Source organism: Oryza glaberrima, chromosome 4, assembly GCF_000147395.1.
Source record: "Oryza glaberrima chromosome 4, OglaRS2, whole genome shotgun sequence".
In the NCBI taxonomy this organism is placed as follows: domain Eukaryota; kingdom Viridiplantae; phylum Streptophyta; class Magnoliopsida; order Poales; family Poaceae; genus Oryza; species Oryza glaberrima.
Genome location: NC_068329.1, coordinates 5,965,596 through 5,980,660, shown reverse-complemented (window position 1 = coordinate 5,980,660; position 15,065 = coordinate 5,965,596). Strand labels below are relative to the sequence as shown.

General features: G+C 39.5%; 1 protein-coding gene across 2 annotated transcripts; it reads right to left on the bottom strand.

Annotated features, from left to right (window-relative positions):
• Positions 1–680: 680 nt before the first annotated feature.
• Positions 681–14,986, bottom strand: LOC127770363 (vacuolar protein sorting-associated protein 54, chloroplastic). 2 transcript variants are annotated; one of them, XM_052296039.1, is made up of 19 exons: positions 14,075–14,985; positions 12,446–12,508; positions 11,767–11,846; positions 11,269–11,386; positions 10,414–10,488; positions 9,833–9,989; positions 9,646–9,734; positions 8,593–8,846; positions 7,747–7,918; positions 7,562–7,645; positions 6,582–6,898; positions 6,197–6,350; positions 4,637–4,718; positions 4,452–4,531; positions 4,171–4,332; positions 3,814–3,881; positions 2,433–2,513; positions 2,057–2,300; positions 681–1,171 (listed from the first exon to the last, which is right to left on the bottom strand). In XM_052296039.1, the coding sequence occupies exons 1-18, from the start codon at positions 14,843–14,845 to the stop codon at positions 2,162–2,164; spliced, it is 2,946 nt and encodes a 981-aa protein (XP_052151999.1). In that variant the 5' UTR covers positions 14,846–14,985; the 3' UTR covers positions 681–1,171; positions 2,057–2,161. The 2 variants fall into 2 exon arrangements, with proteins under 2 accessions (XP_052151999.1, XP_052152000.1); XM_052296040.1 differs by lacking the exon at positions 681–1,171 and adding an exon at positions 1,191–1,580 and having other exon boundaries at positions 14,075–14,986.
• Positions 14,987–15,065: the final 79 nt, after the last annotated feature.

The window sequence follows — 15,065 nt, the reverse complement described above, 5'->3', positions numbered from 1 at the left end:
TGATTTGATTATTTTTGTGCAACATTTGCCTAAACATTTTGTTGTAATAAGTGTTGCATTATGTTGTGAATGTGCAAGTGTTTATTTGTTGGGAACATGTTCATAACATTTAGTGGATTAGTGAATTGTACTTGCATACTCCTAGATAGAAGGAATGATAACCAACAAATTAATGAGACAAGCTTCCTGATCCTAAACGGTGTGATTTTTTTATATAAAAAATGGTGTTATATATATATATTTTAATTTTATAATAGTTAATTTATTTATTTGTACACTCAAATGATGATCACCAAATAATTCAGCCATTTAGTGGGAGAGAACGGAGGTAGCAACATACCGCGTCTGCCTCCGTGTCTTTTGCTTTAGAGAAGAGCTATGATTACAAGCTGATACGCGACCCACCTAGGATGGCAAGAATGCGTGTGGCTGTGGCCTGTGTGCAGTGATGCGCCCAGCGACCTTGGTGCGTGCATCACGCACTCGCGCGACAGGAGTCTCATTGACGAGTAAAATAATTTAATCATGTATTACCTCCGTTTTCAAAATTATTATCGTTCTAGGCTATTTGGCAAAATTAAAGGTTTACGAAAAAAGACCATAATAATTTAAGGTTTACAAAAAACTCTTTAGTTTTGTACCTCGGGAAGGAAAGAATTTAACCAATTACAGTACATCACTCACAAAAGAACATGCATACATACAGAGATCACATTAGAAAGGAACATATGTAGTAATCTTCAATTTCCTGTTATATATCCATGCATGGCTGGAATCTTTTCCTATTCTAACATTTAAAAATACCTTATTATCTCATTCATCAGACTAATTACAAAACCTTACATGAACAAAATACATGGGCTGCCATCACGACAGGATATTGAATACACCAGACCTACACAGCAAGAAGCATGCTGCAATGAATAGATCGTGATGCCAAAACTCAGTTCCCTCTATACGAACTTCTAGTAACAAATATCGGGTCCCCAAAAAGGGATGGAACAATTAAAAAATTGAAATGCAGCCTGGCATGGTTAAAGTATGGGGCAACAATTTCAGCTCAGAAAAGGGCAAAAACATTGCTATGATTTTCACACGGCATTACTGGGAGTATTGACATTGTACTCCGCTGTCATTAAGTGCTATGTACTTGTATCCTGGGGAGCAATGCCTGCATTATTAAATTGGTTATCAGTGTTTCGTGTAAGACGCAAATCTACCCTTTATGAAACATCCCATACAGAATTAGTTTCTCCCAGAATACCACTATTTCTCTATCTGGGTTTCAAAAACATGGAATAGAATAAATGAACTTTGATTTACATTATTTAACATGACTTCTGGGGAGATGAAGCCAGCACCAAATAAACTCAATATTACATGCCTCATTTACACAATCTATTTGCTATATTCCACTTAAGATCTCATCTCCTTACCTTTTAGTTGTATTCTACCAAAACAGATAATATGATCAATATTGGGAGGGTAAGAAAGAGATATTTTTTCCGCAAACAAATAATCCATCAAGATGACTAGCTCAATATAGTCAACTATGGATCAGACACCCATGATCAATGATCCTGAAATCATGGATGTTTAACCAGTCATTATAAACATCAGAGTCTCAGGTTTCCAAGTACAAACAAATTTAGTATTTAGCCCACTCTAGGTATCTTCAAAAGTTGTAGCAAGCAAAACAAAAATTGTTCTATGAAGACCAGCTTTGTGACTAAACTCTAGCCAGCAAAAGGGACCAACCAGGCTCGTAGTGTTGAAATTACACTCCTAACTAGATCAAGAGAATGCATTATAAATACTTCCTCCGTTTCATAATGTAAGTCATTCTAGCATTGTCCACATTCATATAGATGTTAACGAATCTAGACATATGTGTGTCTAGATTCATTAACATCTATATGAATGTGGATAATGTTAGAAAGTCTTACATTATGAAACGGAGGGAGTATATAGTCATATGCCGTTGAAAAAAAAGGATTAGATGTTGACATCTATGAAGACTGGCAACAAGTCAGAACAGATTGATTCCAGTTGTTACCTGCACAGGATTTCACGCCAATAATGGCAATGTCTTGGAGTACTTCCCATGGACCACATGAGTACTGAACATTCGCAGACAGTCAGTTCCTAATGTACAGGTCAGTCATTCATCAACTTTTGTCCCAAACTTTTCAGCCAAGAAATCATCAAGAAGACCATAATTCGGAATAGCTTCTGCACTGAAGTTCTCAGCAGGCAACTTCCGAATGCATACAAGAATATGTTGGACATCACGGCACAATCTGAGTTTCATCAATCATTGAATAACGGGGTCAAATATAAATGTTACGGAACACCCACAGCTCACAAGGAGAATCAAATTTAGTTTTTTTTCCATCTCCCTGTGGGAGAGAGTGCAACAAGTTTAGGAGTACCTGTTCTTTGCCTGAGGTGTACTGAGTTCTAACTTCGAAAATGCTTCTGTGATATGTGAATGGAATATTTGAACTACTTGCCTGCATTGCACAAGAGGGTAGAAAGAAATCAGCGGCACGCAATATTACCTTGCAGCAAAACAGTAGATTATAAACACATTATATGAACAGATGAAAACTTGTTCAGGGCAAGCATAAAAGTCAAAAATAGAGATGCTGGTTCTAACTCATGACAAATATGGCCTGCTTGGGAGTTGTGTATTTTATATAATCTTGTGATCGAAATACAAGAGTAATTTCGTGTTACCCATAATTACCATTACCAGTGAAATACGAATGCCTGGCATACTGACCATTTGGATTATGGATATTAACAAGCATGTGGAAATCAAGAAGATTAGATGAGATTTGGAAGGAGAGACGTCCCTCCAAACATTTTTTTTTTAAGATATTGTGAGCGTGTTGGGGATTGAACACGGGACCTCAAAGTTGAAACCACACACTCCTTGCCACTGCACTATCAAGTGCATATCATCAAGAAGATTAGATAGCAGGAGGATTTAGGACTCGGAATCAATTCATGAAAGAGTAAATAGTGAACATTATCGAATTGCAGACCAATAATCAAAATAAAACAGTAAAAGTCAGCAACAAATTCCAACCGAAATCCACTGGCCAAAACTGGTTCCACACCTTGGTCCGGAGCATGTCTCTAGTGTCGCAGTTGCTGCTGTTGCTGCAGAATTAAGGAACACGTTGGACACTACACGATGGGTGTGGTGGTGAGGCAGAATGAGGCTGCTGTTGTGCAGATCCAGGATCCTAAGCTCGAGGCATACCCAGGAGCCATCAGCTAGGAACAAAGCAAGGTAAGAGCAGCGGGAGATCGGGTAGAGATGTTAGGCCGCAGGGAGGAGGGCGAAGGAATGTTGGCACGACAGCAGTAGCTGACGGGGATGGGGAAGGGTGGATAGCAAGGCAGACAACGAGCTTAAGATGATTATCAGTGTGGGGAGTCAGAGTGGTGGCTGGGACACACTAAGTGAGCCCAGCTTCCATCATATTTCCAGGGCAATGCTTTTTTTTCCAGTCGTAATGAGCTTTCTCCCATGTATTTTAATCCGAAAACTAGCCCATCCAAGCCCTCATTTACAGCTCAGCTCAAAAAAATTACTAGCCAATATTTTAGACTGGTTTGGGCCCAAAACCGGGCTTCCAAGGAGGGCCCTAAATGAATTTATTACTTATAATTGGAAATTAAAACAGGTAAAGACCTGCATATGTTGTAGCTAAAAATCAATCATCTGAAATATAAAATGGTGCAATGATTATAATGATAGCATGGAGCTAAAGTCAGTAGTAAAAAGTATAAAAAAAATACCTGAATATCAATTGCACATCTGCCTCAAGCAATGTTTGAGAAAGGATGCGATGCAAGTAACTAACTTCCTGCAATAGTTTTTTTTGTGAAAAAATTTAACAGTCAGTATAAATAAGTTAAAACACCTGAAACCTGGAAAAAAATATCCCTTGCGTGGATTCAAACTATCAAAGAGATAAATGGAAGTAATGGTCACATAACAAAAAGACCATAAACCACGTGTTATTTTCACCTAGCAACACGTGAACTTAACTTACTTAAATCATGGCAAAACCCTTTAAACAACCACATACAAGTAGAAATATGCAACCATATGATAACATTAGATTTACAACGATAACAGTTAAAACAATGTACCTTCGTAACAGCCTTGGCAAATTGACTTGGCTGCAAATCAGTATCTTCAGGCCCATTCCAACTTTCCACAATTTGCGGTAATTTTCTCAGATTTGCTAGTAATCTCTCTCTCATTATCTGGACTAGCTTGGTGTGAATTTCATCTCGATGAATCTTGTAATCCTGTTATTCCTTGAAACATGTAAGAAATGGCATTGATAGAAAAACAACTAAAAGATAGTAGTAGCATTCATGAGTTGCTTGAACTAACGAAATGTTAGTATGTAAATTAATGATCATACCTGAGTCATTCTATCCAGTTCAGACATTAACAGTTGTTTGCGTGCCTCGGGTATTTTCAGGAAAAGTACACGCCGGATATCTGCAGTATGATGAAAATGTTGAGTGAGCAAACATGGACATAGCCAACACCAGGACAGAGTACCATCACATCATGCTTTATAGAAGAGTAAAAAACAGTGCTTACCTGGAATTAAAGAATATATAAAACTGATTATCTGACTTGCCAAAGCTAAATGCTTAGACGTAATTGATTTAAGACCAGACACCTGAAAATCAAAACAATGGAGAATATAACTCACCAATCTGAACTAGTGGAAAACAAGTTGAGTAGCTACACAAAATCAGCTATTGAGATTGATCAGGATCAGAAGCATTAAACCAATCAGGCATTGAAGTACGATTGTTCAAACAGAATAATTAACTGTTTGTTTGCAACAGCATTTCCATATAGGTAGAACAAATTGCACAAATAGTTTTTTTGTGCAACAAAGTGATACAAATTGTTCATTGAGCATAAACAACTCATACTATTCGAGAATGGAGATAAAGATTACACAAAACAATGGAAAAACATGGTATGCTATGAGGTACAGCATTCAGTAAACGAGGTGCTATGTCCAGCCTAAGGCTATCCTATTAAAAGGACATCATTATATCTTAATCAAACAAGAACAAACAGAAGTTCATTAGTCTCATAATCCCATCTCCCTCCCTGCCTTAGGCGCAGATGGCTCCATGGTGCCACTGCACCACTTATGTCCAAGGACACCCAGCCAAGCCTTAAGGTGTGCATGGATCTAAAAGCTAAGGCAATATGCTTTTCCAAGCAAGGTTAGCGTTTGATAAAAGCATAAAAATCTTGCTTTAGATAGCACACTAACCCATAACTGATGGTAAAATCTTGCCCACAAGGAGAGTTGAGTATTAACTATTTTAAATTTCAAAAATGGATTAATATGATTTTTTAAAGCAACTTTCCTATAGAAAATTTTTGCAAAAAAGTATCGTACGTGCGGAAAACGAAGGGGTTTCTCTCTCAATCTCCAGAAACGAATGCAGCCTAAGTGAGCAGATGATCCATAAGAACTTCTAGTGTCCTTAACCCATGTTACATACCCATGAAAACACGAGTTGTGTTTACATATGTTGTAAAAAAACTAGCATATCGCCCTCGCGTTACAACAGGATCTATATACTCTTTTCAAAGACCTCAATGGTGGTGGTGAGTGGTAAATCTGCCACCACCCACCACCACTACCATGTGGGTCCCCCAAACAGTGAGGTGGATGGACTTTTGTCCCTTCCTAACCTCAAGCCATCAAACAGGAAAAACTTCTTTTGAAGTGAGGTGAAAGTGATGACAAATATATGACCCTGGGACTTTAGAACGAGGATAGTTTTATTTTAATTTTTGAGGCTTTAGAGTGTACGGTGTGGTTTTCTTATTTAATTCTCATTGCAATGCACGGGCATTCAACTAGTTTTGATTAAAGAAAATTATCATTAACCTGTTATTACCATAATTTTCTGCATATATCTCTAAATTTCTGGATATATTTGTTACTGACATGTGGGTCCTCTAGCCTTACATTGTCCTTCCTTCTCACAAAAATAGAGTTGGTGGTGGGGGTGGTGGCAGACTCACCACCACCGCTACTCCCTTTTAAATGAGTACAGATATAGAGAAAAGACTTTATACAGTTAACAACTTAATGACTCAAATTGCATGTAACAGTTATACTACCTGCATGGCACCTGCACCAAGAACCAGTTGGCACGTCCTAGTGTTGAAGAGCTTCAATATTTCAACAACACGTTGGACCACCTCAAAAGATAATGATGGCAAGCATTTACTGATGTCAACATATTCCGATAACATCTTCAACAATATCAAACCACTGCAAGGGTGAACATGATTTAAATTGAGAATCTCACGTAATGAGAACACAAGTTAACAAAATGACACAACAAATAAAACAAGGTTGACCACAAATCAATAGAGGGATGGTTTACGACTCTAGCCATCAAAATGTTGGGAAATAAAAGTGTCGCATTGCAACACTGCAAGGTGCGCAAGAAGAGAATGCAACTTGACTTGAACTATTAAGTAGAAAATATAGATGACTAACCAGTTTACCATATGATAGCCTACACCCCCATGCACAATGGTTTGCTGTGTTGATCTAGCATGCCCAATATTGTTTTCAGTCGAAGGAGAAGTAGATACTGCGTTGCCATTATCAGTATTATTTTCAGCTGAATTTACTGGTTCTTGACTTGTAACCCGATTTTCACGGAGCTTTGAGCTGTCATCAGTGCTAGGCATCTCCATGCCATTAGCAACGGAATAAGTGGATGATAGTGATAGAACAATTGCTTGGAACTCTTCTGGAACATCAACAGCAACCCATGTCTCTTGGTCAAGAACTGCCTTGATTTTTGCCATCTTCAAAAGAATATTAGAAGTTTTAGTGCACAAAAATACTATAGGTTGTGCATCAACTACAGACAAAGTACAGATCAGTCTGAAATCCAAATCACAGTTGTTTGCACAACCTTGAAATTTGTATTTATGACGATTGTTGAGTAGCAAAAAAAAGCAGCAGTGACACCTAATAATGTTAATTTTTTCAGAAACTATAATGTCAATTGTTGAGTAGTACTCCCTCCGTTTCACAATGTAAGTTTTCAATATGAATGTGGGAAATGCTAGAATGACTTACATTGTGAAACGGAGGAAGTACTTGTTTAAGCCTTACATTCCCCGTTTGCACTACCATTTTACTCTCAGGGTATTTGATGGTGAAATGCACTTTCCGCAAGTAATATTCTCCAATTAAAAAGCATAACAAAGGTACAGCATTGTATTCAATTTGATGGATATCTATAACTGAGGGGTCAGGGATAAAGTTGAGTGATTTATATTCTTTCAAAATAGCACAATTATCCATTGAAGTTCATGTACAATGATGCTTTGTAGTCTTATATTTAATATTCTTCTCTCCTTATAGGATGACATTTGAAGAATGGCCTTTTAATTTTCATCATCAGTAAACTCATGCAAGTTGTTTACCATTGTAGAATTCAACAAATGCTGATAGTCACTCACCCGGACAGTATGCTGATAGTCAACAAATTGCTTTGATTGTTGTTGTACAATTCCACGGATGTTGTAACCCAACCTGCCTCCAATCTACAGGAATAAGAAGATACGATAAAGTCATAATTTGCATGTATGCAGTGATGAGCATAATGAGCGTTTGTGCATATTTTTCAAACAGGAAAAGAAATAACCTTTTCAGTGGCAGCTACAAATTCTTCTGTTACATTATAGATGATCAAGAACTCCTGAAGTCTTAATTTGGGGTGAAGGGCAGCACGAACACCAAGAAGTTTAGCCCATCGTCCATGGGCAGCATCACATGCAGCAAAAACAGCTTCTGTGTTTTCTCTCAAGACATCAGCTCTGTACCAAAGGCAAATATTAGAGCGCAATTGTGTTTTCAAATATAATTATGATATAAAAGAGGTAAAGCCTAGAATTTGACCCAATATTCTAATTTTGTATTGGATCTGTCCACAGCACTACCATGACATCAGCTAACATAACATAAAGAGCATATCTACTCCCTCTATCCCAAAATATAGCTACTTCTAGCATTCAATTTTTTGTCCCAAACTATAGCTACTTCTAGAGTACAGAAGGGTGTCCCAAAATATAGGAATGAAAAACTTTAGAACTAGCTATATTTTGGGACAAAGGGAGATTCTTTTAGGCAAACTGAGGTATTTTTCGCATTTATCAGAAAAAGGCGAAAAAAAATCTAGCCATTCCTCAAGATGGGACGAAATTACAGTGGTTCAGATTACAACAAAAGTCCATGTCAGGTACGATTTTGTAATTATTAATTTCAAATTTCAGAATAACCAGAAAAACAGAAAGTAACAAAAACTATATTAGGATGGATTCTATATATAACTTTTGTAGCTCCTAATTTTTAATTTTGGATCTATTCATAAAAAAAAATTTAACCTTAAAAAAAGTTCAAATATGTTTTTCCATAGAGTTTTGATGTGGATGTATATGATATCTAGCCCATGTGAATGCAAGATTTAATAACTAGTTGCACCTTAACTTACCGGACATTCTTTATTGAATTTGTACTGGACATGTCATTCGTTTTTCCTTGAAAGAAGGGAAACTTAGAATTACTCCTGGTAAGAGTATTAGACACCCGTGAAGTGACACCGTAGTCATTTTCTTGGGAAAAATCAGAAACTGAGCCACTGTGCTTTTGTACAGAATTTGAAGCATCAGAACTTAAGCTCCCCTCGAGGTTTCCCATGATCCATTCAACTATTCTTTTAACTTCAGCTGCTTGCACTAGATGTACCTGAATTGACAAAAGAATGTTGATTACCTCAAGTTTTTTCTTTAAATCTTCAGAAATTGTACATGATTTAAGTAGACAAGAAACATTTCAAGCATGCTGAAAAATATCAGGTCAATGCTACATGGTTTTCAGATGGGAAAAGGCACAATAAATTATAGCTAAAAGTTAACAACTCTTATTTTCATTTAGTTACATGTAGCATAGCAATGTTCAAAACTCTTTTCCCCACATCCTCAAGCAACCAGCCAGCCACTGCTAAATATCTTTTTATCAAAAATAGAAATACAAATATAGGTGATGACTTCAAGAAGACCCCTAGTACGGTAGCCAGCAGAACCGGCAGGTTCGCCCCCCCCCCCCCCCCCCCCCCCCCCCCCGGGCAAAGGCTCACTGGTTGCACTGGTTCAATTTGGACTTGGAAGGTTTTTTTTAAAGAGAAAATTGGACTTGGAAGTTGGGATGCTACATGCTGGTACATAACTTCTATAGCTAACTCCACAATCTATTCTGGTTTTATTTGGTTCTCCAACCAATAGAATCAGCAAATACAGACAGCATGTAGTAAGGGACTTGCACCAATTTCATGGCTCCTTTAATGCTGATAATAATTGCATAGAACAATTAAGCTGATACAATAAATGCAGTCAAAAAGTGGATAACTAAAGCTAAAAAATAAATCAATGCAAGGCTAAAATATCTACACTACCAAATACTATAAAAGTATATCCTCATTGAGATTAAATTTGATGCATGACCTCCACTTCGAACAGGTTAAATGGAATTCTTATAATCATTTTACCTGTACTATCCTAAATATAGCCGATAAAAGCTGAACAAACCCTTCAGACGATAGACTCCGCAACTTATTTGCTAAAGACTGGCCTCCAGCTGCAGTTAAGAAAAAATTGAAGTTCAAAATATGTAAGAATTTTAGTGGAAGAAATAGCATGGGAAAGAAATAATGATAAATGGAGAAAACATGACACCATCAGAATCAGCAGCTCTGTCTCCAGTTACTGAATCAGAATCTATTGTCCTGGCAACTAAAATTGGGAGCAGCTCAGCTACTGTGGCTTTAATTGAAGCTTTCATAACAGTAATTAGTGTGTCACGGTAAATTCTTAGCACCGCTGGAAGTTTGTCCTGCAAAATATAAAAATAAACCATACCATTTAGTTTCCACCAAAAAAATGGACTGCTAATTAATATACCCTCAAAAAGGCAAGTTCAGTATCCAGGAATAAAGAAACATGATGCTGCTACTAATCAAATATACTCACAGGAGATCAGCCTTTGCGAAAAAGGAACTTGATATTCTATCCAATAAAAGTTTGAAACAGCATCTTACTTAGACATGCGGATGCAAGTAATAAGCCCAAAATACAAGCTTTTATGAGTGACAACATCATTAACACAAACCAATGAACATGCCTTTAAGGTGTTTGGGAAATATTTATCACTCTAAAACCTCTCATTGTTTGCATTCAGTATTGAAAAAGATATATTTGTGCATCCAATTTGTGCACACTGCAATATCAATTTAATGAAAGTAAATGACAGAACTAACCGTTCTCAGTAGGCAAATAATGAGGGGGAGAAGCCGATCTCTGAGAATGAAGCTTTCTTCCTCATCTATGTTTACCTGCGGTAAACCAATGAACATGCCGAAAATTAGAGAAAATGTGATGAAAACCTTTACTTAAAGCACCACAGTACTGTAAGCATGGAACACCAAATGGAAGAAATAACATGAACGGTGTATTAATGCAATCTGATGAAAATATTAAACGCGTCAAACATTTACGAAATAACTACATATTCTGCTAAACTGTGTTTGCTACAGAGCAATTCACTCAAAAATTGGAAAAGAACAAAATTTGCCTATAAATGGCCAAAGTAGCCACAAGAATATGAATAGCTATAGCCATGACAAAATTAGTATTAAATGGTAATTAGTTCATGATCACTTCCTACCGCATAACATTGCTTTCCTATCATGCATTGAACCTTAACATCAACAAAACAAACATTAAAAGCAGACAATTTGGCCTCAATATGGCAAGTCCCTAAATTGATATTGTTCAATTATGAATTTATGATTAATCATTTGTTCTTAACAACCTAACAGAAGGGTCCAAAAAGTGAACAGCATTCACTATGCTATATAAAAAAAAATACTCTATACAGCAGGAATGTTCAAATTTTCTGGTTCATTTGTTGTAGTGAAAGTTTACATTTCAGTGAGAATGCACTGATACAACAAATGAGCACCTAGAATAAGTTAACAGTGAACAGACAACACATAGAAAATACAGATTAGTAGAAATTTCGATGAAATAAACAGATAGTAGTGCATCGGCATATATAATCCAGTAAATATAAGCCAATTAAGAGATAGATTAAACTGTGAACTGAAACATACTTCATGCTCCGTCCCATTAAGGGGGACAGAAGCCTTTCTTTTCACATTTGCTTGAATCAATGCGTCTACAGCTTTTCCATCAGGAACAGCAGCCCGCACAAATTCTGCTGAAAGAATGCTACAAGAATGAATATTATCAAGTCAAACAGCAAGTTACTGATGGGCATAATATTGAAAAAAAACAAATTATCAATATCCTGATATAGCCCAAGATTAATAACAACATTAAAATTTACCCTCCGGGTGTAGGCACATTTTCAGTATCAACAAAAATGCCATTTGAGTACAATCACTAATTATTTCTTTTTTATATTGATCAGCTTACCTACATTGCTACAACATGCCACGAGCTTTTGATCACAATTCACTGATTCATGATTTATTTCTATGCACAAAAAGGCTTTTTATCTCAATATCAGATATTTTGTGCTAATACTCCTGAAATCTAAAAGGTGTGCTCATATCATAGGAACCTATGCTCAAGTTCTAAGAGAGTACCTGTTGACAGAATCTAGTGATGTCCCCAACTGATCACGAATATTTCGAAAGCAATAAAGCCCAGTGAGTTCATCAGTATCCTGTTTGAAAAAAGGAAAACATTATCATAACAATATAAGTTACATATGCTGCAGACATGAGCAAGTAGATGGGAGTAAAAAGGCGTATTTACAAGTTAATCACATCTTTCAATCAACTAATTTGATACGCTGTAATCCCATACCATTAATATATCATGGTTATATAGAGACAGACAATCAGCAAGCAAATAGAGATGAGGCCAAATTCTCTGACAGTCTTGCTATTTTTACCAAAATGAATGCATGTACTCCAGAGTACTTACTTTAGGGAAGGGGAAAAGAGAAGCTAAACAGTTGAGTTGGGTATTACACTAAGAAATTATTCTAAACCGACGCATTAGATATTAAAATTGCCAATTGAAGTTAACTTTTGGGCATCCCCAGTCCAACAGACCCACGTAATATTTAATAATAGTAGGGTATATCTCAGCTTTGATGACATGGAATGAATTAGAAGTATGATAATTAACTTTATCTTTTTAGCTGCACGTCTTTACTTTTAGACCTCACAATCTTAAAAAAGATGGTTGGTGAAGGGTAAAGCTGCCATAGAGGAATACAAAAGGAAACATTGGCGTCTTGTCGTATAAGAAACTTACTAGCAAGTTTTGCAGGTCATCAATTACGTCAAGGGCACCAGCACAATCCGCAGCTGCCACAAGCTGCACATATAAGATTAACAAATCAAAGCACTGAATTAGGAATCGATAAAATAAAGGGCTTGAAATGTAAGAAAAAGATTTAACGCAATGACTAAAAGGTCTAGTATAAAAAACATTTATTCCAGTCTAGAATGTCAAGTGAAGAGCCAAATTGGTATCTGGACACAGATCGAAGCAAGTACCATTAATTACAGTTTTAAAAAATAAATAAGTAAAGCTCCAATACTTCCCCAATCTCTCCTGGCGCAATACCCCTATAATAGAAGCTCATGAGCAGAGCATCGCAACAGCATACCCAAATACAAGAACCAATCCCAACTATTCCCAACTGCAAGCAGGCACACTCCACTCAGCGCATCACCTCCACTCAGCCCGACTGTGTGGATCCTCCTCGTATATCATGGTGTCTGGAGCTGCCTCCTCTTCCTGACTCCTTGGTCCCAGCAACTGTCCTGTCCTCTCTCCCTTCCATCTTCCATCACTCCATGGAGTACATTGTGAAGAATTGAACTAGCGAAGCCTCCTGCATCCCTTTGCTTCATGCTCTGAACTTCTGATGCACGTCCTCCTCACAGTCTCCCACTAACCTGCTCTAGGCTGCAACATAAATGGTATAGGCAGCATAAAGCACCTTGTTAGACACCCTCTGAAGTTTGGTCTGTGAATCTCAACCCTTACCATCCTCCTCCAGTCCTCCCCTCTCCTTTACTGATTTTTGTTGTGGCACTGCTTCACTGCTGAGCAGAGGGTGGGAAAGGGATGTAGGTATTGAGAGAGAGGAAATTAGAAGGATCATCAAAGAATAGAGAGACAATGGAAGAGATGGAAGCCAGTAAGGCACATACAATTTCATTTCAGCCTCACAAACCTATCTTTGGGTACCATGACTAGCCTATCTTTTGGCCCACATGTCAACCTACATGCCTTACAGGACTCAGCACAATAAACTAAACCTTAAGTATATCAAAGTTTTGTTCCCTTAATAATTGAGTTTGTTTGAGCTTTTAGGTATACACTTGCCTAGTGTTAGTCTATAAGCCCTCCAAATTAAAGTCGTAACTCATCTAGAACTCTCATACAGAACCATCAAGTTTCATTTTCCGTGTCAAGGTACATTGGCACTTCATAATTGAGCAGCCAAGGTAAGAAGATCTAAATCCACCGAGATTGTTGCCAGAAAATTAATGAGATACAGACAGCCTAGCACTTTTCTGGCGTTCCATGCACAGTACTATTCATCAGCATATAAATCACCGAGAACAAAATAATGTGAACAAACCATAACGCATGGCATCAGACTATCAAACTAAGAAATCAGCGTGTGCGTGCAGTTTTATTGTCTATCGTACTTCTCATTCTCGCACTAACCAAATTGCCAACTGACTCAAAGAAAAGTGAGGGAAATGCCAGCAAAAGCACACGCCTTGGGTATTAATAAGAGATTAACACATCACTGAGCTAAGCTTAGTTCCCAACCAGTTCAGGGAATCATTCACATTGCTGATCAGTAGAGAAAATGCAATGCGGGAGATGTCTTGTTTCGTAATGCTCAGTTCGCCCACTCACCAGCTTTAGAGCAGCAAGCGCCTGGCTGACGTAGAGGATGACGGTGAGCTTCTGCTGCAGCGCGACGAGGTTACCCCGCGTCGCATTGAGCTCCTGCACCTGGCGCGCGGCACCCACGAGATCGCCGGTGAGCACCCGGACCACCTCCCTGAGCTCCCGGATCCTCCCGACCGCGGCGACGATCTCCCCGTCCAGCCCCCGCAGCCGGCCCTGCGCCTCGTAGAAGGACTCGGAGCGGCGCGCGATCTCCCGCACGAGGTGCGCCTCGACGACGTCGAGGTGCTGGCCGAGGCGCTCCTGCAGCGCGGCGTCACCGAGCGGGCAGGCGGCCTTGAACGTGGCCCCGTCCTCGAGCGCGAAGTCCTCCTTGAAGAAGAGCGCGGGGACCTCGCGGAGGCAGGCGGCGAGGCCGGAGGCCGCGGGGCCGGCGGCGGCGCCGTCCTGGGACTCCGCGAGCTCCTCCGCGGAGGCGTGGAGGCGGATGTCGGCGAAGCGGGCGAAGGGGTCGGCGACGGCGGCGAGGTAGGGGGCGAAGTCGGCGCGGGAGACGTCGCAGGGGTGGGGCGGCGGCGGCGGGGGCGCGTCGGGGAGCGGGGTGGGAGGGGGCCAGGTGAGCCAGTAGTAGGAGGAGGAGGAGGCGGAGGGGAGAGGGTTGTTGAGGAGCGCGGTGATGGACTGCGGGACGCCGCCGGGGGGAGCGGAGGTGGGGGAGTCGGTGGAGAGGGTGGAGGAGGAGGCGGAGGTGGTGCGGAGCGGAGGCCGCGAGGCCATGGCGCGGCGGCGGCGGCGGGGGTTAGGGGAGGCGAGGAGGAGGAGGAGGAGGCATGGGGAGGGAGAGATCGGGATCTGGGAGGCCGGAAAAGGAAGCGAAGCGAGGCCAAGCTTGAGGTGTCAGATCTGGGCGGTCAGGTCTTCAGGTTGGAGAAGGGAGGGAGGAGGGAAGGAAGGAGGTTGTTTTTCTTCTTTTCCTTCTTTTTGCTCGTTTTGTTAT